The following is a 20613-nucleotide window of genomic DNA, read 5'->3' on the forward strand; positions in this document are numbered from 1 at the left end:
GACCAGTACAGGCAGGTCATAATAAGCGAGGATATACACAACAAAAGATCTAGGCAGAGGCATACAAGTAACATTGCACAAGGCAACGTTAGCAAGATCAACATTATTTGAGACTAGCTATCACACAGGAAGTAAATGAATTGACTAATACACCAGTTGTTTCCTAAATTCTTGAGACATTCACTGTTCTGTTTACTCACTAGATTGATTTGAAAGGAGAGGAAATGTAATAAATATAGAAGAAAACAAATCTCAGTGGAGTCAAATTGGAGCTGGTGCAAATGCAAAATATGTGATATTACATTGGTTGCCTGTTAGATATCCTATTTGATATTTAATTCCATTGGCAACACTCGATCCAAATACTCTATATGTTGTGTTACATTGGCTAGGCAAATGTAATACCGCCCAGGGATATAGGCTGGGACACTACTTTTTGAATTTCCAATAAAAAATAAATACTGAAGGGACCAGGAGCAGGAAGTGGAGACAAGGATAAAAATCACATTAGAATGACTTGAGAAAGAAGTAGAAATGCAATAAAACAAAATAACTTGAATAAACAAATGAATAAGGTGTGGAAAAATCATTAAGGGAATGTGTGAAAGATAGAGAACGTAATAGCAAAAGAAAATATATCTAATCAAAGTATGTTTACATGGGTAGCAAACAGAGGAAGCCAAAATCAGGAATACACATTTTCTTCATGGATGAGATGAATGAGTTTCATACTCAAGACTTTCTATCACCTCACCTCATAACTAGACACGTGTTGTTATGACTGTTATAGAATTGATTCACTTAACCCTACATCACAGCCCTAATGATCTATGGGCATTCCTGTGCCTGAGGAATGTAGAGTTTTGGGTAACAAACTAACATTTTGAACATATGGATGACTGACTTGTTTTCTCAGGTCCGAGATGTTCCTGTGCTCTCCCAAAAGGTGATAATAGGAATCAGTTTTGAGAATATCTTGCCTGTGGGGCTGACCAATTGTGTCTTCACACTTGAGGGCGCAGGTTTGATTGATGGTCAGCTGGAAGAATGGTAAGTTAAAACCCTAAAAATATATAGTGGTCTATCCTTTATGGCCAACATATTATGATGTAAGATGTGTTATAAAAATATCATTTCATTTCGAGTTTGGAATTTGAACTACTGACATGTGGGTTTTAAAATAAATCAGAAGGAATCTAAAAAAAAAGCCTGATTTTAATCTAGGGTCTGATTTAGCCATAGAATCACATAGGTCTACAACATAGAAAAAGGCCCTTCGGCCCATTGAGTCATGCTTTCAAAAAAGCAACTACTTAATTGTTCTAATCTCATTTTTCCTGTTGGCCCATTGTCTTATAACCTTGACATTACAATTTCACATTTAAGTACTTCTTGAATGTCATGAAGGTTTCTGCCTCTAACACCTTTATAAGCAGTGAGGTCCAGATTCCCATCAGCCTCTGGGTGAAAGGGTTTTTCCTCATATTCTAGATTAATTTAGGATAGCGGGTCATTGTGGATGAGTTGGGTCTCTTTCATTGGTGTACATTTCTATGACTCCTTGATTCTATCCTCTTTCATTGCTGTACATTTCTATGACTCCTTGACTCTATCTCCTCTAAACCCTTTTGCCTCATACCTTAAATCTGTGCTCTTGGTCATTTATTCCTTCAACAAGGCAAACAGCTTCTTCCTATCTATATCCGATAAAGTTTTATATGTTTTAATTATGTTCATTTTGCTGTAAGGGAGATAACCCCAGTCTGTCCAATCTTTCTTCATAACTGAAACTCTCCAACCCGACAACATCCTGGTAAATCTCTCTTATGGTTCTGCATTATCTCCCTCCTCTTAACATCTATGCCTCAACTAATAAAGACAAGTATACCACATGCCTTCTTTACCATGTTATCCATCTGTCCTGATGCCTTAAGGAACTTGAGTACATGCATGCAAAAGTCCCTTTGATCCTCAGTACTTCTCAGGGTCCTGGTGTCCATTGCTAGGGATCCTGGTTTGATTTCAACTTTGGAGTGGAGTTTGCATATTCTCTCTTTGCTTGTGTGGGTTTCTTCCAGATACTCCAGTTTCCTTCCACAGTCCAAACATATGGGAAGGAAACTGGATTATTGGCCATGTTAATTTTCCCATGGTGTAGATTAGGTGGACTAGCCATGGGAAATGTAAGGTTATAGGGATGGGGTAAGTGTTTAGTCTGGGTGGGATCTCTTTGAAAGGTCAGTGCAGAATTAATGGACTGAATGGCCTGCTTCTGCACTGTAGGGATTCTATGATTCTATGTATTCCCTTGCCTCGTTCATTGTGACCAAGTGCAATTACCCCACATTTATTCGGATTGAATGCCACTAATCAGCTCATCCGACCAGCCTACCTATAATCGTCCCATATTTTAAGGCTATGGCCCTCACTATTTACTATCCCACCGTTTATTTTGGTCCAATAATAGGATAAGCTGGGATAATAACAATGTTTGAATTAGATATATTATAGAAACTCTGAAACATGGAGCAAATTGGGACAAATAATTAATTAGCTTTAATATTTACCATCTGTGGGCCCAGAAAGACACAGTATCCTAATTTTTGTTCAATTCAATAATACAATTAATGATATGGTGCACAGATTAAAACTAAGAAAACAAATGACCGAGTATGGTCCAAATCATGATCGAGCTGTAATGAAGATTTCAGGAGTAATCTTTCAAAAGTAATATTAGAAAGAAATTTGGAAACTTTAGTACTATTTAAAGGCGCTGTGATTACTCTGTTCTTATTTAATCACCTGTCAACTTAGGCTGAGTTGGTAGAAATAATATCAATGTGTCACAGAGTTGTGAGTTCAAGATCCCCTTTGAGATTTGAGCTTACAAATCAAGGAGGACACACCAGAGCTGTATTAGTGCTGCACTGTCAAAGGTACCATTCTTGAGTAAACTGTTAAACCGAGGCATCAGTCACACTCTGAGGTGAATGTAAAAGATCCCATGCCACTACTATGTTCAGAAAATGAGCTGTTGCGTTAACCTCAGTGGGCTGGTTAATGTTTATCATAATATTTAAGATCTGTAAATCTGATTGCATCTTCACCTTCTGCAGTTATAGACTCATAGACTCATTGAGTTGTATAGCAGAGAAACAGACCCTTCTGTCCCACTCGTCAATGCAACCAGATATCCTAAGTCACTCTTATCCCATTTGCCAGTATTTGGCCCATATCCTTCTAAACCCTTCCTCTTCAAATACCCATCCAGATGCTTTTTAAATGTTGTTATTGTACCAGCCTCCACCACTTCCTTTGGCAGCTCATTCCATGCATGCACCATCCTCTGCAAGAAAACATTGCCCCTTGGTTTCCTTTTAAATCATCCCTCCTTTCACCCTAAACCTGTGCTCTCAAGTTTTGGACTTCCCGACCCAGGGGAAAAGACCTTGGCTATTCACCCTATCCATGCCCCTCATGATTTTATAAACCTCTATAAAGTCATCCCTCAGCCTCCAATGCTCCAGGGAAAATAGCCACAGCCTATTCAGCCTCTTCCTATAGCTCAAACATTCCAACCCTGGCAGCAGCCTTGTAAACCTTTTCTGATAGCTTTCAAGTTTCACAACAAGCTTGCTATGGGAGGGTGACCAGAATTACACGCAGTATTCCAGAAGTGGCCTAACCAATGTCCTGTACAGCTGCTTCTTTGTTTTATTTTAATTCTGAATGTCTGGTCATGATGATATTGCTTGAAGGTATTTGCTGTGTGCAAACAATCTGCCTTGTTTATTTTAGTACATCACTGACTATGCTTCTTTATTGTCCCATTGACAGGAAAGTGTTTGGGAATGTCCTGAGATCATGAATAATGCTATTTAGATGCAATTCTTTCTTTTCTCTAGGATTGGGACATTAAATCCTGGAGATGTGATTACAAAGGAGATTTCAATTATTCCCAAGAAAATCGGGTTGAAGAAATTAACTGTGGATTTTGACAGTGATAATTTGAAGGATGTGAAAGGATACACAAACATTGATGTTCAAGACAGAGAAAAATGATCCAAAAAGATTTTGGAATCCCCAGTTATAAAACATACCTATGAGCATGCACTCTTATATAACTTTGCATATTTGTAATTTTGTTTTTTTTTGTCAATTCATGACAAGTTCTGTAGTTTAAAGATCAAAATGTTCTTTTCTTTTTGATGGCTAATTCTGAGATGTTATCTAGAGCTGCTTTTTGATTTTTAGGTCCTTTTTCATTCTCACTATCTCCCTTATTGTATGATGCAGTCACATGGTAACATTATTTCCTATATTGTTGATAAGATTTTATCACAGATTCTTTCTTTAGACAGCCAAGGTATCACAAATGACAACAGAAAGACTCCATCATACCTGGCAGCTGATCCAATTTAGATTCTAGATTAAAAATGTATGATGCAAAGTAATGTGTCGGGACTAGGTAGCGGTTTAGTGAATGCGTTTTCTGTCCTTGATTTTTAAATTGATTAGATTGTTCTAAATATCGGTGCGGAGTGAAGTCCTGAAAACAACAAATGCTGGAGATCACAATGGGTCAGGCAGCATCCATGGAGAGACAGTATGTTTTGAATCTAGAGTAATTTGCTCCTACATTGTGGACTGAAGTCACTTGGTTGTCTATTCTTTCAATGGATCTTTTTCTTTTGATGTTTTTAATGCGCTCTGCAGACTTCATGAATCTGAATGTTAAGTTGAACACAATTGTTCATGTGCTTTTGACCGTTATCCAGAGCCCAGATCCAGAACTGATATTTTACCAGTTAATTGGTCTTATATATCACTGACTTATTTTGCTGGTAGTGGTTCATGGTTCACCAGGTTTATCCTTCAAAAAACTATTTTTCATCTTTGCAGAATGTTATAGCATTTTAATTCAAGCATTTATGACAATTGTTTTTCTTTCACTGGATCAGAAGTAGAATATATATCGATATTGAATGTGACTTTGCTTTTAGTTTTGCAACATCTTTGCAGAAATAATAAAATCAACCTAATGATAAAACTGTAAATCATTTCGAAGTACTAGTTAAATGCACCAAGGCTTTTTGATTGCTATGCTTCTGGTTTCTGGCTAACATGGATTTTGTAAGATTAAATCAGACACTGGATGAGCTCTGTTTATCTGTAATTCTTAGATTCCATTCATTGGACTGAGTCTTTTTTGGATATGTCAGTTTCACTGAATTTTGTGTAGAGATTCTCTCTGCAAGGCCTTGCGTGTTCTCTTGATGCATCTTACCAAATGTGCCTCATTACCCACTTATCCCACCCCATGACCCTCCTCTCATCTGATTCCAGACCCATCCTACCACTCACCACAGCCAGCACTACCCGCTGCTGCCAATATATGTCGAATGGATCACATTCCTAGTGCTAGGACCATCTTCAAATGACTGGTGTGCACTAGGAGGAGCACACGGAGTCTGGGGCTGCCCAACATCACTCTTGACATTTGTCTGGTTATACCAGACAAGGGAAAATGGCGCATCACTGACTAGGCAGGTACACAGAGGACCTGCTGGATAGGGTAGTGTGGACACCGAATGTCATCTTCTTCCAGAACCACCACAGAAAGCCACAACGTCAGACCATGCCAACGTGGTCCAAGATTGCCACCTGAATCATTTGGAGAATTGCAGAGCCATGTGGAAGGAAGGCCAGTGTTCTTCTCCACTTCACCAGTAGCAGTGGCATTAGCCTCTCTGTGATGCCTCAGATTCATTTTATTTCTGCTACTGTACCATTTCCCACCAAGTCTCATATTCTGCCACTCACACTATTGCATGGAAGATCTTTCTCACTCACTGTCATCCACTCCAACACCTGACAACACTAATCCTGCAATGCCCTCTGCACTGTCTACTCATTTGTTCAGGACACCTTCCCAACTGCACCAACAATAATTGCTGTGCCACCCACACTCGTGTCCCATAATACCTTCGTTTCTCTCATTCCAGGTGCAAAACAGCACAGAAAAGGATAGAAAGAAGTTGTTAACTTTTGGCTCCTCACCCATTTGGAGGACAGGCTCCTGACTCAGAACACCCCTCCCCCTTCCCCTTCCCCCACCACCTCGCCGCCACCTCCCTTCCCTGCTGTGCCCATTCTACAACATTGCAAATATGATTGCTGTTGTACCCAAGACAGCATTGAAGTACAAAAGTATACTGTAACTGGATATAAGATGTGCCATGAGGGCTTTTAGAAGCTGGCACACATCAGTTGCCAATGTCCATGAATATGGAGTGCATGGGAATGTGCCATGAAACACTGAGTGTGGTGTCCATCATGGAGGTCCTTCACAGCCAACGATGGGTGGTGGTGGGGAGGGGTGGGGGGTGGTGGGGAGGGGTGGGGGGTGGTGGGGAGGGGAAGACGGAGAGGTTGCTGAAGAGGCCAGGTCATGCTTTGACCTCCATGTTAAATTCTCAATGCTAAGCTTTCTTGTGGCAGGTGGCATGATTGGAAACTGCATATTAATGAGGATAAATGTGCTGTGAACAAGCCCCCATTAATAGGCAACTCACCAATGCCTCGAATCTTGCCTCAATGCCGGGAACTTAGTTAAAAGATGCAATGAGCTGTTCCCAACGTTAAGATAGGCTTTGCTCGGCATCCTGCATGATTCTGCCACATTTTTTGCCATAGCCAACATCATTCAGGCCCTTGGAGGATTCTGTCCAGCAACAGATTGTGAGTGAATGCAACATGCATTCTTCATTTGAATATTTCATCAATTGCAGCTTAAATTTTGTGGAACATTTCCTCCAAATTTTAAAATGAACAAACTGGTCATGTATTTATTACATTAATGAATGGAGTGTGAGGAGTTTGGCCATTCAAGTGGAAGTTAGGTGGATACCCTAGGGTAGTGGCACAATTGGCTGTTCACATATTTTCTCCACAGTTTTGCTGGATGTCCACTAAAGTTTTGGTGAAAGATTGGAAGAATCTTCACAGATATCATTGTTGAGGAATATTTAATTGCTTTAGTCTTTGCACTTGGAGAAAGAATTATCTTTATGTTACCTAAATTTCTGGCTATAAGAGCTGCTCCCTGTTTTGAGGTATTTTAGGTGCTGGAGGTGATTTCCTCGAATTCCAGGAGCAGCAATTACTGTTTTGTATGCTGTTGCATTGTTTTGGAACTTTGGGAAAAAAAAAGTCAAAACAACAGCAATTTTAAAGGGAGAAGAGCAGACAAAGGAAGCACATGGTGAGGACAGTGCAGGAGAGAGAGAGAGAGAGAACCTGCACAGTTACTGCCTTTGCTGTTTGAATTCATGTATCGCTGGATATCGGAGTGCATCTGGGAAAATTAACCAACAGTGAAATTCACAACTAATCTTGGAGGAACTGTTGGGCGAAGTTCACACACAGAATCAGATAAGTTTGGGCGGCACGGTGGCACAGTGGTTAGCACTGCTGCCTCACAGCGCCTGAGACCCGGGGTCAATTCCCGCCTCAGGCGACTGACTGTGTGGAGTTTGCACATTCTCCCCGTGTCTGCGTGGGTTTCCTCCGGGTGCTCCGGTTTCCTCCCACAGTCCAAAGATGTGCAGGTCAGGTGAATTGGCCATGCTAAATTGCCCATAGTGTTAGGTAAGGGGTAAATGTAGGGGTATGGGTGGGTTGCGCTTCGGCGGGTCGGTGTGGACATGTTGGGCCGAAGGGCCTGTTTCCACACTGTAATGTAATGTAATCTAATCTAATCAAATCTAATTGTTGTTTTAAGTCTGTCCAGGAGAAAGGCTGCAGTAGTGATTATAGTGGATTCTTTCTTGATTATACGTTTTTGGAGATAAGTCTCTTGATTAAACTTAAAATGTAAGCGTAACTATTAATTTAACCTGGGGCAGCGTTTGTAGAGGAATAAGACGGTGTTATTTTCTGGGTCTGTAGATTGTGAAGGAGCAAAAATGGACTTTGCAGTGATATGTACTTCTTGTCAGATGTGGGAGTTTAAAGAGACTTTAAGGGTTACTGCGGATTATATCTGCCATAAATGCTGTTGGATGCGAACCTTATCAGATCGAGTGGATCAGTTGGAGAGACAGATAGAAGTGATGAGGAATTTGCAACAGCAACAGTATGTGATGGATGGCAGTTATAGGGAGGAGGGAAAGTCTCAGATACAGTCACATAGATGGGTTAACTCCAGGAAGGGTAAGAGAGGTAGGCAGCTAGTGCAGGAGTCTTTTGTGGATATACCCATTTCAAACAGGTATCCTGTTTTGGAAAATGTAGGGAGTGATGGATTCTCAGGGGAACGTAGCATGAACAGCCATGTTTCTGGTATTGAGACTGGCTCTAATGCAACAAGGGGTACGTCGGCTTCCAAGAGATCAATTGTGTTAGGGGATTCTGTAGTCAGAGGTACAGACAGATGTTTCTGTGGCCAGCAGAGAAAAAGCAGAATGGTGTGTTGTTTCCCTGGTGCCAGGATCAATGGTGTCTCAGAGAGGGTGCAGAATGTTCTCACGGGGGAGAGGGGCCAGCAAGAGGTCATTGTCCACATTGGAACCAACGACATAGGAAGGGAAAAAGTTGAGATTCTGAAAGGAGATTACAGAGAATTAGGCAGAAATGTAAAAAGGAGGTCCTCAAAGGTAGTAATATCTGGATTACTCCCAGTGCTACGAGCGAGTGAGGGCAGGAATAGGAGGATAGAGCAGACGAATGCTTGGCTGAGGAGCCGGTGTATGGGAGAAGGATTCACATTTTTGGATCATTGGAATCTCTTTTGGGGTAGAGGTGACCTGTACAAGAAAGACAGATTGCACCTAAGTTGGAAAGGGACTAATATACTGGCAGGGAAATTTGTTAGAACTGCTTGGGCGGATTTAAAATAGTAAGGTGTGGGGGGGAGTTGGTGGGACCCAATGAGATAGTGAAGGAAGAGATCGATCTGAGACGGCTACAGCTGAGAACAGAAGTGAGTCAAACAGTCAGGCCAGGCAGGGACAAGGTAGGACTAATAAAGTAAACTGCATTTATTTCAATGCAAGGGGCCTAACAGGGAAGGCAGATGAACTCAGGGCATGATTAGGAACATGGGACTGGGATATCATAGCATTTACGGAAACATGGCTCAGGGATGGGCAGGACTGGTAGTTTAATGTTCCAGGATACAAATGCTACAGGAAGGATAGAAAGGGAGGCAAGAGAAGAAGGGGGAGTGGCATTTTTGATAAGGGATAGCGTTACAGCTGTGCTGAGGGAGGATATTCCCGGAAATACATCCAGGGAAGTTATTTGGGTGGAACTGAGAAATAAGAAAGGGATGACACCTTATTGGGATTGTATTATAGACCCCCCAATAGTCAGAGGGAAATTGAGAGACAAACTTGAAAGGAGATCTCAGCTAGCTGTAAGAATAATAGGGTAGTTATGGGAGGGGATTTTAATTGTCCAAACATCAACTGGGACTGCCTTAGTGTTAAAGGTTTTTTGAAGAGGAATTTCTTAAGTGTGTACAAGACAATTTTCTGATTCAGTATGTGGATGTACCTAGTCGAGAAGGTACAAAACTTGACCTAATCTTGGGAAATAAGGCAGGGCAGCTGACTGAGGTGTCAGTGGGGGAGCACTTTGGGGCCAGCGACCATAATTCTATTTGTTTTAAAATAGTGATGGAAAAGGATAGACCTGGTCTAAAAGTTAAAGTTCTAAATTTGAGAAAGACCAATTTTGATGGTATTAGGCAAGAGCTTTCGAAAACTGATTGGAGCCAGATGTTCGCAGGTAAAGGGACGGCTGAAAAATGGGAAGCCTTCAGAAATGAGATAAGAAGAATTCAGAGAAAGTATATTCCTGTCAGGGTGAAAGGGAAGGCTGGTAGGTATAGGGAATGCTGGATGACAAAAGAAATTGAGGGTTTGGTTAAGAAAAAGAAGGAAGCATATGTCAGGTATAGACAGGATAGATTGAGTGAATCCTTAGAAGAGAAAAAGAAAGTAGGAGTATACTTAAGAGGGAAATCAGGAGGGCAAAACGGGGACATGAGATAGCTTTGGCAAATAGAATTAAGGAGAATCCAAAGGGTTTTTACAAATATATTAAGGACAAAAGGGTAACTAGGGAGAGAATAGGGCCCCTCAAAGACCAGGAGAAAGTGAGGTCTGCAGATGCTGGAGATCAAAGTTGAAACTTTATTGCTGGAACAGCACAGCAGGTCAGGCAGCATCCAGGGAACAGGAGATTCGACGTTTCGGGCACAGGCCCTTCTTCAGGAATGAAGAAGGGCCTGTGCCCGAAACGTCGAATCTCCTGTTCCCTGGATGCTGCCTGACCTGCTGTGCTGTTCCAGCAATAAAGTTTCAACCCTCAAAGACCAGCAAGGCGGCCTTTGTGTGGAGCCACAGAAAATGGGGGAGATACTAAATGAATATTTTGCATCAGTATTTACTGTGGAAAAAGATATGGAAGATATAGACTGTAGGGAAATAGATGGTGACATCTTGTAAAATGTCCAGATTACAGAGGAGTAAGTGCTGGATGTCTTGAAATGGTTAAAGGTGGATATATCCCCAGAACCTGTTCAGGTGTACCTGAGAGCTCTGGGAAGCTAGAAAAGTGATTGCTGGGCCTCTTGCTGAGATATTGGTATCATCGATAGTCACAGGTGAGGTGTCAGAAGACTGGAGGTTGGCAAACATGCCACGGTTTAAAAAGGGCAGTAAACACAAGCCAGGGAACTATAGACCGGTGAGCCTGACCTCGGTGGTGGGCAAGTTGTTGGAGGGAATCCTGAGGGACAGGATGTACATATATTTGGAAAGGCAAGGACTGCTTAGGGATAGTCAACATAGCTTTGTGCGTGGGGAATCATGTCTCACAAACTTGATTGAGTTTTTTGAAGAAGTAACAAAGAAGATTGATGAGGGCAGAGCAGTAGATGTGATCTATATGGACTTCAGTAAGGCATTCGACAAGGTTCCCCATGGTAGACTGATTAGGAATACAGGGAGAACTAGCCATTTGGATACAGAAAAGGCTCAAAGGTAGAAGGTGGTGGTGGAGAGTTGTTTATCAGACTGGAGGCCTGTGACCAGTGGAGTGCCACAAGGATCGGTGTTGGGCCCTCTACCTTTTGTCATTTACATAAATGATTTGGATGCGAGCATAGGAGGTACAATTAGTAAGTTTGCAGATGACACCAAGATTGGAGGTGTAGTGGACGGCGAAGAGGGTTACCTCAGATTACAACAGGATCTGGACCAGATGGGCCAATGGGCTGAGAAGTGGCAGATGGAGTTTAATTCAGATAAATGCGAGGTGCTGCATTTTGGGAAAGCAAATCTTAGCAGGACTTATACACTTAATGGTAAGGTCCTATGGAGTGTTGCTGAACAAAGACACCATAGAATGCAGGTTTATAGCTCCTTGAAAGTGGAGTCGCAGGTAGATAGGATAGTGAAGAAGGCGTTTGGTATGCTTTCCTTTATTGGTCAGACTATTGAGTACAGGAGTTGGGAGGTCATGTTGCAGCTGTACAGGACATTGGTTAGGCCACTGTTGGAATATTGCATGCAATTCTGGTCTCCTTCCTATCGGAAAGATGTTGTGAAACTTGAAAGTGTTCAGAAAAGATTTACAAGGATGTTGCCAGGGTTGGAGTATCTGAGCTATAGGGAGAGGCTGAATAGGCTGGGGCTGTTTTCCCTGAAGCATCAAAGACTGAGAGGTGACCTTATAGAGGTTTACGAAATTATGAGCGGCATGGATAGGGTAGATAGACAAAGTCTTTTCCCTGGGGTCGGGGAGTCCAGAACTAGAAGGCATAGGTTTAGGGTGAGAGGGGAAAGATATAAAAGAGACCTAAGAGGCAACTTTTTCATGCAGAGGGTGGTATGGGTATGGAATGAGTTGCCAGAGGAAGTGGTGGAGGCTGGTACAATTACAACATTTAAAAGGCATTTGGATGGGTACATGAATAGGAAGGGTTTGGAGGGATATGGGTCGGGTGCTGGCAGGTGCGACTAGATTGGGTTGGGATATCTGGTCAGCATGGACGGGTTGGACTGAAGGGTCTGTTTCCATGCTGTACATCTCTATGACTCAATGACTCTATAAATGAGAGGAATGGAGCTGTTGCAACATTGGGCTCTTCCCAAAATATTATAATTCAATGTTTAGTTTGTCAATTATTGGTTCAAAACTCTTTCATGGAACATTAAAGCTCTGGTACATCTTCCACCTCAAGAGATCAGCTTTCACATTTAGTTTCTCTCTCCCATTTTCATACTTCCAAAATCTTGGTCATAACAATGGAAGGAGTAATCTTCACCAGTGCATTTACCTTGATCCATTAATGGGAAACAGAAGTTGTGGCCAGCGTTTCTTGCCAATCCCTTGAGAATATTGTGGCGAGCTGCTTTCTTGAACCGCTAAAGTCCACGTCATGAATGTGCACCTACAGACTTGTTAGCAAGAGAGTTCCAGGATTTTGACCTAGTTGTAATGATACATTAAGTCAGGATTACGTATACCTGTAACGGGAACTGGACGTCATATCCTTGCTGCCCTTATCCTATTAAATGGTAGAGAAGGTAAATTTTGGTGATGTCAAAGACTTTTTGATTGCTCCAATTTATATATGGCACGTACTGCAGCCTTGGTGATGAAGGAATTGAATATTTTGGTGTTGGAGGGGATGCTAAATTCCCTTGCATTTTTAGACTTTAATCAATTTGCCCACCAACTCCTGAATGCTCTCATTACTATGAGGCCTCACATCACCTATGCTTACAATGCATTGTGGGTAGTTTAAATTGTCAGCAAAGCAACCTCAACTGTTGCCAGAATCAAATTGAGAAAGACCGAGGAATTTCTGAACTGGAAGATGTGGAAACCTTCATCAGTAATTTCTGCAGCTGAGAAACATTTTAAACAGTGATATTTTGTTATACTACCTGCACACAACTATACTTGCACCTTACTGTTTCTGACAGTGTCAGACAATGGCAGATTTTCATCCTCATTCCTTACCTGGGTAGTCCTCAAAAGGAAGTCTACCATTCCCAATTATGACATTATCAGAAGGTAGCTAGAACAGCACGTGTCAGATTAAAAGTGGATCAGGAACATTTAAGAAGGTTGCCGTCATACCAATGTTATATATCACACTTCCAATCCTCAGAGCATGCCATCATGGCAATTGAAGTTCTTACTTTAAAAATAAATCAAAAATATTGATTTATTAATAATAAAGGGATAATGGGCTAACTGTTTCATCCTATTCATGGCCTATAACAATATCTTCTGACTGCATTCACTGCATTCAGTTTGATTATGAAGATGATATGTTAATGGAGAATAAAAAAGATTTGAAGCAGGAACAGGAGATTTCATTCATTTGAGTCAGGCTGCAATGCATCTTTCTGAAAACATTTTACAGAAGAGTTATGGAACTTGTTACATTTGAAGCCACATTAAAAAGAAACAGGATATAATTTAATTGGAAGTGGTTGGCAGGTTTTATTTGGGGACACTGGAGTGTCCTTGCACTTGAATTGCAAAAAATTGGTATACAGGAACCATTAATAATTTCGCAGGTACCTGGAATATAAAACCATAAGGAGCAAAAGTTCAGCCCATTGAGACTACTCCATAATTCAATGAGATCATATGTGAGGTATTGAACAGGATTTATACAATTAATGGTAGGGCCCTGAATGGTGTTATAGAACAAGGAGACCTAGGGTTCAGGCATATAATTCTTTGAACTTTGCATCTTGACAGACAGAGTGGTTAAGAAGGCATTTAGCATCCTTGCTTTAATTGTTCTGAACTTTGAGTATAGGAGTTGGTACCTCATGTTGAGGTTGTCGAGGACATTGATGAAGCCTGCTCTGGAGTACTGTATAGAATTATGATTGCCTGGTTATAGAGTGCTGCAGTGCAAGCTATCATTTTGTGTTCTCAACTTGCAACCACCAGCACTCAGATTGCTACAATGATGGCTGTTGAAGCTCAAAAGCGTTTGAAGGTTCTCACACCAATCAAACAATCTATCTTTCAACAGGTAGCTCAAGCACAATCCTATCAGAGTGACAGGGGCTCCAACAAGCACGAAGCTGTTGCCCTCTCTAGGAAGGATATAATCTCCTACCACTGCTCTACTGTGCCAGTCCACCAGTGGTCTTACTGTTGAAAGCTGCTATCTGACTTACACATTGTGTTGTTTGCCTCACTGATATTTATAATCATGAAATCCACTCAGATAAAGTGAGGACTGCAGATGCTGGAGATCAGAGTTGAGAATGCGGTGCTGGAAATGCACACTAGGTCTGGCAACATCCGAGGAGCAGGAAAATCGACGCTTCGGGCATAAGCCCTTCATCTGAAATCATGAAATCCAGTCTAATTCTATCTGCATTTATTTTTGAATTACTAGAGGTTGTTAGAGAATTTAAATATTTGGTTGATTCAGCTCTTGAGGCAGGATATTGACACAGCTCCATAAAACACGTTCAAGAATCTAAGCAACCTCATTAGTTCAACCCATTTGAATATTAGTCGATATTTTTGGATCCTCTTGGATGTGGTCACTTTGTTTTTATTTGATTAATATTGATGGAGTTCAGGTGAGTTGGAATCTGGTATTGAAAAAGATTTTCTCTTTCCTGTTGGCAGTTTTGAAAAGAAATTCTTGAATTATTACCAGGTATGAATGTGACACAATGCTTATGTTAAAGAATTACAGTGAGTATGCCATGAATTTGCAAAACTTACTGAAGTGCATTTATATAATTTTGCCTTAAGTCACGATGAAAAGATTTTAAAAAATTCTTCCATGGAATACGCACATTGCTAACAAGCCAGCATTTATTGCCCAAACATAATTGTCCATTACAGCATGATAATGAACTGCCTTCTTGAGCTGGGCGGCTGAGTGGTTAGCACTGCTGCCTCACACTATGGAGTTTGCACATATTCCCCATGTCTGCGAGGGTTTCCTCCGGGTGCCCCGGTTTCTTCCCACAGTCCAAAGATGTGCAGCTTAGGTGAATTGGCTGTACTAAATTGCCCATAGTATTCCGGTTAAATATAGAGTAGGGGGAATGGGTCTGGGTGGGTTACTCTTTGGAGTGCTGGTGGGGACTTATTGTGTCAAAGGGCCTGTTTCCACACTGTAGGAATTCTATGAACTGCTGTGATCCAGGTGGTGCAGGCATATTCACAGTGTTTCCACAATGTTGGTCTAGATAGACCAGTTGGAATTCATCACCAGAAGTATGAACTTTATTGATGGTGCCTAAAATAAATTACTAACAAGATTGCACTTTTTGCAGCTTTTACTTTAACACGAATCAACATCTGCATTAAGTAAATATGTATTAACAGGCAAATTATGGTCAATATGTGCTATAAATTACATGTGGAATAGCAGATACAACAAAGACTATTTTGAGATTGCAAGCATTGAAATCACTCTGTGCTCAAATGTTGCATCATGTGTGATCTCACACTTGTTCCAACTCAGTCTCTGAAATGTGGAACTTATTTTCTAAGTCTATAGAATTGGCTCTTGAGTCACCTGCTCCAATCCACCCGAAACAACAGGAGATAATTGTCACGCAAACAACACATCCTTGTTCAAAATTAACAGATCAGTTCCAGAGAGTCTTAATGGCAGATTCCCTAGACACTCCTTTATTTGACTTATTTAATAAACCTCATTAAACAGTCTAGTTGGCTCTGCAAAACTGAACCATAGCTGCAATTATCGAATATACAATTTCTGCTTCAACCATTATCTTTTTTGTCCCGTTTAATTGTATTACATATGCATATGTAAATATGTCTTCTATATTGTCCTCTCTGTTGTAACTCTCCTTTTTTTTAATTGCAGGAGCTTCTTTATTTGATAGCCACATATTTCTCAAATGTTAACTTTTTCCAGATCAAGGGTCACCAAATTATATTGTTTTTTATTCATTCATGGGATTGGGTCAGCATTTATTGCCCATCCTTAGTTGGCCTTGAACTGTACAGTTCATTTGATATAGGCAGATACACAAAGTCATTGAGGAGGGAGTTACAAGGAGGAAACTATTGAGAATTATTTTGACCAACAGGATAAATCGTCATTTAGAATGACACAGATTATTCTGAGACAAACAACATGGATTTGTTGTGTCTCACCATTATGATTATGGTGTATGAGGGGATAACAAGTGGTATTGATGAGGGTACAGCATTTCATGTGGTATTGATGGATTTTAGCTGAGATTTCGATAAGATCCAACATGGCAGACAGGCCATGAAAATAAAGGCCCATGGAATGCAATACAAACTGGCAAGCCGAATTGAAAATTTGCTCAGTGAGAGGAAACAAAAGGTAATAATTGATAGGTAATTTTGTAAAGGGAAGACTATTGCTAGTGGGTTCCACAATGGGCTCAATACTATGTGATATGCATCAATGATCTGAAATGGTGGGATTTTGATTAATAAATTGGTAGCATGGTTGGTAATGAAGAAGAAAGGTGTACACTGCACATAGATATTAATGGACTGGCTGAGTGGGTTGAACAGTGGTAAACAAAGTTCAAATCCAAGAAGTGTGAGGCATTGCAAATAGGGAGATCAAACAAGACAGTGAAATATGCTATAAATGCTAGGATTCTCAAAAGTTCACAAGAACAGGGACCTGGACTTCAGCCTTGAAAGTGTGGAGCTGAACAAGTAGGTAAGGTGATCAAGAAGATATAAAGGATATTTCGCTATATGTTGCTGTGATAGGGAAGATTATGCTGCAACTGTATAAAATACAACAGCTGGAGTACTGCATGAAATTCTGGATTACTGTACAACAGGAAGATGTGTTTGTGTTAAAAATGGTACAGAGACAACTAATGAGAATTCCACTTTGACGGTAACTTTCAGTTATGAGAATAGACTGAACAGGCTGGAATGGCTTTCCGCTGGACTGGAGCAAGAAAGGATACCTAACTGAAGTGCATAATATTGTGTTAAGTCCAGATAGTGTTACTAAGAAGGGAAGGCCATACCGTAGGGGCATAGATTTAGGGTAAGAGACATGATGTTTAGTCAACATTCAAGAAGATTTTTCCTCCAGGAGATGATGAGGATCCAGAACTCACTGCCTTAAAGTATAGTAGAGGTAGAAACTCTTATAACATTTTAGAAATATTTTGATACACATTTGAAATATTGTAATCCACAAGGTTAAAGACAAAAAAAGCTAGGAAGTGGGATTAGACTGGATGACTCCTTGTTAGCCATTATGGGAATGAAGGAATGAATGGTTTACTCTGTGAAGTAAATAACTTTAATTTCTGGGATGATATTGCAGGTTTGTGTCAAAGATGTGGCTGATAGTTTAGTTATGCCTCCCTGAGCATGCAATCAAATATTCTCTCATTCTTGTTGCAAACTTCAGCAACTTTAGAGCTGTAGAACACTATTGGACATGATCACAGTCAATGCTTCAGAAATTATTGTGGCCTTGATCGTTAGGTGCTATAAAGCATAGATATACTTGGCCCTTAATGTTAAATGCTCCTTTCAGTGTCACATTTTCCCCCATTTTGATCTCGTACTCAGAGAGCAAGGACATTTTGAAAGGTCATCTTTGCCCTTACTGTTATATTATTGCACAGATCACAGAAATACACAATGCGCTTAAGACAACTAGATGTTAACATGATATGTGATTCTGTAGTATAAAAGGTCTATATCTTACTTTCTGACCATTCAGTCAGCAGTTGGCCTATGAACAAACAGACAGTTAGTCAATCTGTTAGTCAGCCAGTCAGTGATGTAAGCATATAAACCTGACTGGAAATGTAAGTCTGAGATCTCATATTGGTGCACATAAATAGTTTCAAACATCTGTTTGGAAGAAACTCAACATACAGATTATGTGTGCTGGCATGCAGAGAACCACAAGAACATGAGTTACAGTATTTGCACAATTGCAGTTTGGTATGAGAACTAGTTCCAAGTCAATCTTAAAATTGCAGAACTTGTGGTTTTTGTTGGAGCTAGGTGCCTGTTGAACCAATTTCCTGTGGTTATTGCTCTTCTCATTGTAGTGTCACATTGATTTGCAAATTATCTGCTCACATTCAGGAAGCAGCAACACTGATGGAGAGTGGCTAAAGATCGTTTGAATATTTTGATGGGACGATCAGCACAATTCCCTGTTGTTCTGTTGATTCTTCTGGTCAGGCTATGCTCCCGTCGTAAACAAATTTGTGTGAATGCAAGTTTCATTCTTGATGATTAGATTAGATTATAACATATTCAAAAGCAGAAAGAGTGTGCTTGCAGAAACCTGAAATAAAAACAACAAAAAAAAAATGTTGGAAATGCTCAGTAAGTCATGCAGCATCCATTGAAGAAATCAAATAAACATGCCAGGTCAAGCTGCATGTTCATCAGAAAATCATTTTGATCTCACGTGTTAACTCTAGTGGGCCAAACTGCAGTGTGTTTCCAGGGTTTGTTGCTTTAACTTACTAAAGCCTTTTGTTTTGTCTTCTGGAACAGTTTTCTGGGCTTGTTGACTTTTCAAGATTCAGTTTTGATCTGTTTTTAGCACCTTTTTGATTAAGAGACAAAACCCAGTCCTCAATGTGGAAGGTTCTGCACTATAGAGTTCTATATATCTCCTTGAGCAGACACAGAATTCTTCCTGACAATTGTTACAAAAAGAAAGATTGAGCAAGCAAATAACCTCTCTCCTATCCTATGGAATTGTGATACCTTGTGTCAAACAGCAAAAACACTCCATGCTCCAGCAGGAAGGGGGAAAGCAGAAAAAAAAATCAAATTTCAAATCCTGACCAAATCAGGGGTGAGACAAAATCTGGGAAATCCCTCCCTGGCACCCCCGATCCTTCCATTCTCCTCCACTCCCCTTTTCTCCCCTCACACCCCAGGAAATCATTTCTAGATCACAATGGGGTTGATATTACCATGTACGTGCTGATATTTTGGAGAAGGAAATTCAAGCTGATGGTATCTTCTGTTACATAGAATATGATAAATATGCGGATCCAAGCAGCTATGAAGATCCAGTGTAGTCTAGTCTAATCCTCCTGAACTTGTTTACATGGCTTGGAGATGGTGCAGAATATTCTCAAAGGGGAGATTGACCAGCAGATGGTCATTGTACACATTGCTACCAATGATATAGAAAGAGAAAGGGACAAGGCTCTGAATGGAGAATACAGGAAATTAGGCAGAAGGTTAAGAACCAGGTCCTCAGGGCAGTAATATCTGGATTACTCCCAGTGCCCAGGACCAAGTAAGAGTAGGAACAGGAGGATAGAGCAGATTAATGTGTGGCTGAGGAGCTAGTGCAGGGGGCAGGGATTTGCATTTTTGGATCATTGGAATCTCTTTAGGGGTAGAAGTGACCTGTATGAGATGGTCAGTTTGCATCTGAATTGAAAGGGGACCAATTTCCTGGTGGAGAGATTTACTAGTGATACTCGTGAGGCTGTCAATGAGTAAGGGGGATGGGGGGGGGTGGGCAGGCACTGGGAATGGGCTGGCGCACAAAGTAATAGTAAACAAACAGGTAAGTCTGAGGTTGGTACAGTTGAGAAGAGGAGCAAGTCAAACAGTCAAGGCAGGCAAGAGCATGGCAGAGAACAAGTTAAGACTGACAAACTGCATTTATTTCAATGCAGGAGGTCTGGCAGGTAAGGCAGATGTACTCAAGGCATGGTTAGGAACATGGGACTGGGATATCATAGCTATTTTAGAAATGTGGTTCAGGGTCGGGCAGGTCTGGCAGCTTAATGTTGCAGGCTATCGATGCTAAAGGAAGGATAGAAAGGAGGGCAAGAAAGGAGGGAAAGTGGCATTTTTTTGTTTGGGATTACATTACGGCTGTACTTAGGGAGGATATTCCTGGGAGTAGTCAACTTATATGGGTGGAACAGAGGAATAAGAAAAGGATGATCACTTTATTGGGATTGAACAATAGGGCCCCCCAACAGTCAACAGGAAATTGAGAAGCAAATCTGTAAGGAGGTCTCAGTTATCTGTAAAAATAATAGAATTGTAATGGTAGTGGATTTAACTTTCCAAACATAGACTGGGACTGCCTTAGTGTTAAGGACTTGGATGGAGAGAAATACGTTAAGTGTGTACAAGAAAAATGTTCTTATTCTGTACGTGGGTGAACATACTAGAGAAGGTGCAAAACCTGACCTTTTCTTGGGAAATAAGGCAGTGCAAGTGACAGAGGTGTCAGTGGGGAAGACTTTGGGGCCAGAGATCATAATTCTATTAGTTTTAAAATAGTTTTGGAAAAGGATTGACCTGATCTAAAAGTTCGAGTTCTAAATTAGAGGATGGTAAATTCTGATGGTCTTTAGCAAGAACTTTCAAAAACTGATCAATGGAGGCTATTAGCAGGTAAAGAGGCAGTTGGAAAGTGGGAGGCCTTTAAAAATGAGATAATGAGAGTCCAGAGGCAGTATATTCCTATTAGTGTGAAGGGCAAGACTGTTAGACGTCGGAATGCTGGATGACTAGAGAAATTGAGGCTCTGGTCAAGAAAAAAATAGGAGACATGTG

The 20613-nt window shown here is 40.8% G+C and overlaps 1 protein-coding gene across 2 annotated transcripts in view; it reads left to right on the plus strand.

Moving 5' to 3' along the window:
- LOC122559954 (protein-glutamine gamma-glutamyltransferase 2-like) overlaps positions 1 to 5159 on the plus strand; it is a 56645-nt gene extending 51486 nt beyond the window's left edge. For both annotated transcript variants that reach the window (XM_043710062.2, XM_087994953.1), the window contains exons 12-13: positions 917 to 1050; positions 3906 to 5159. In XM_043710062.2, coding sequence (XP_043565997.1) covers positions 917 to 1050; positions 3906 to 4062 — 291 coding nt within the window. In that variant the 3' untranslated portion in view covers positions 4063 to 5159. The remainder of the gene's footprint in view (positions 1 to 916; positions 1051 to 3905) is intronic.
- The last annotated feature ends 15454 nt before the right edge of the window (positions 5160 to 20613 follow it).

Source organism: Chiloscyllium plagiosum, unplaced genomic scaffold (assembly GCF_037043375.1).
Source record: "Chiloscyllium plagiosum isolate Xiang-an unplaced genomic scaffold, Cpla_swu_hap1 HiC_scaffold_15, whole genome shotgun sequence".
Classification (NCBI taxonomy): domain Eukaryota; kingdom Metazoa; phylum Chordata; class Chondrichthyes; order Orectolobiformes; family Hemiscylliidae; genus Chiloscyllium; species Chiloscyllium plagiosum.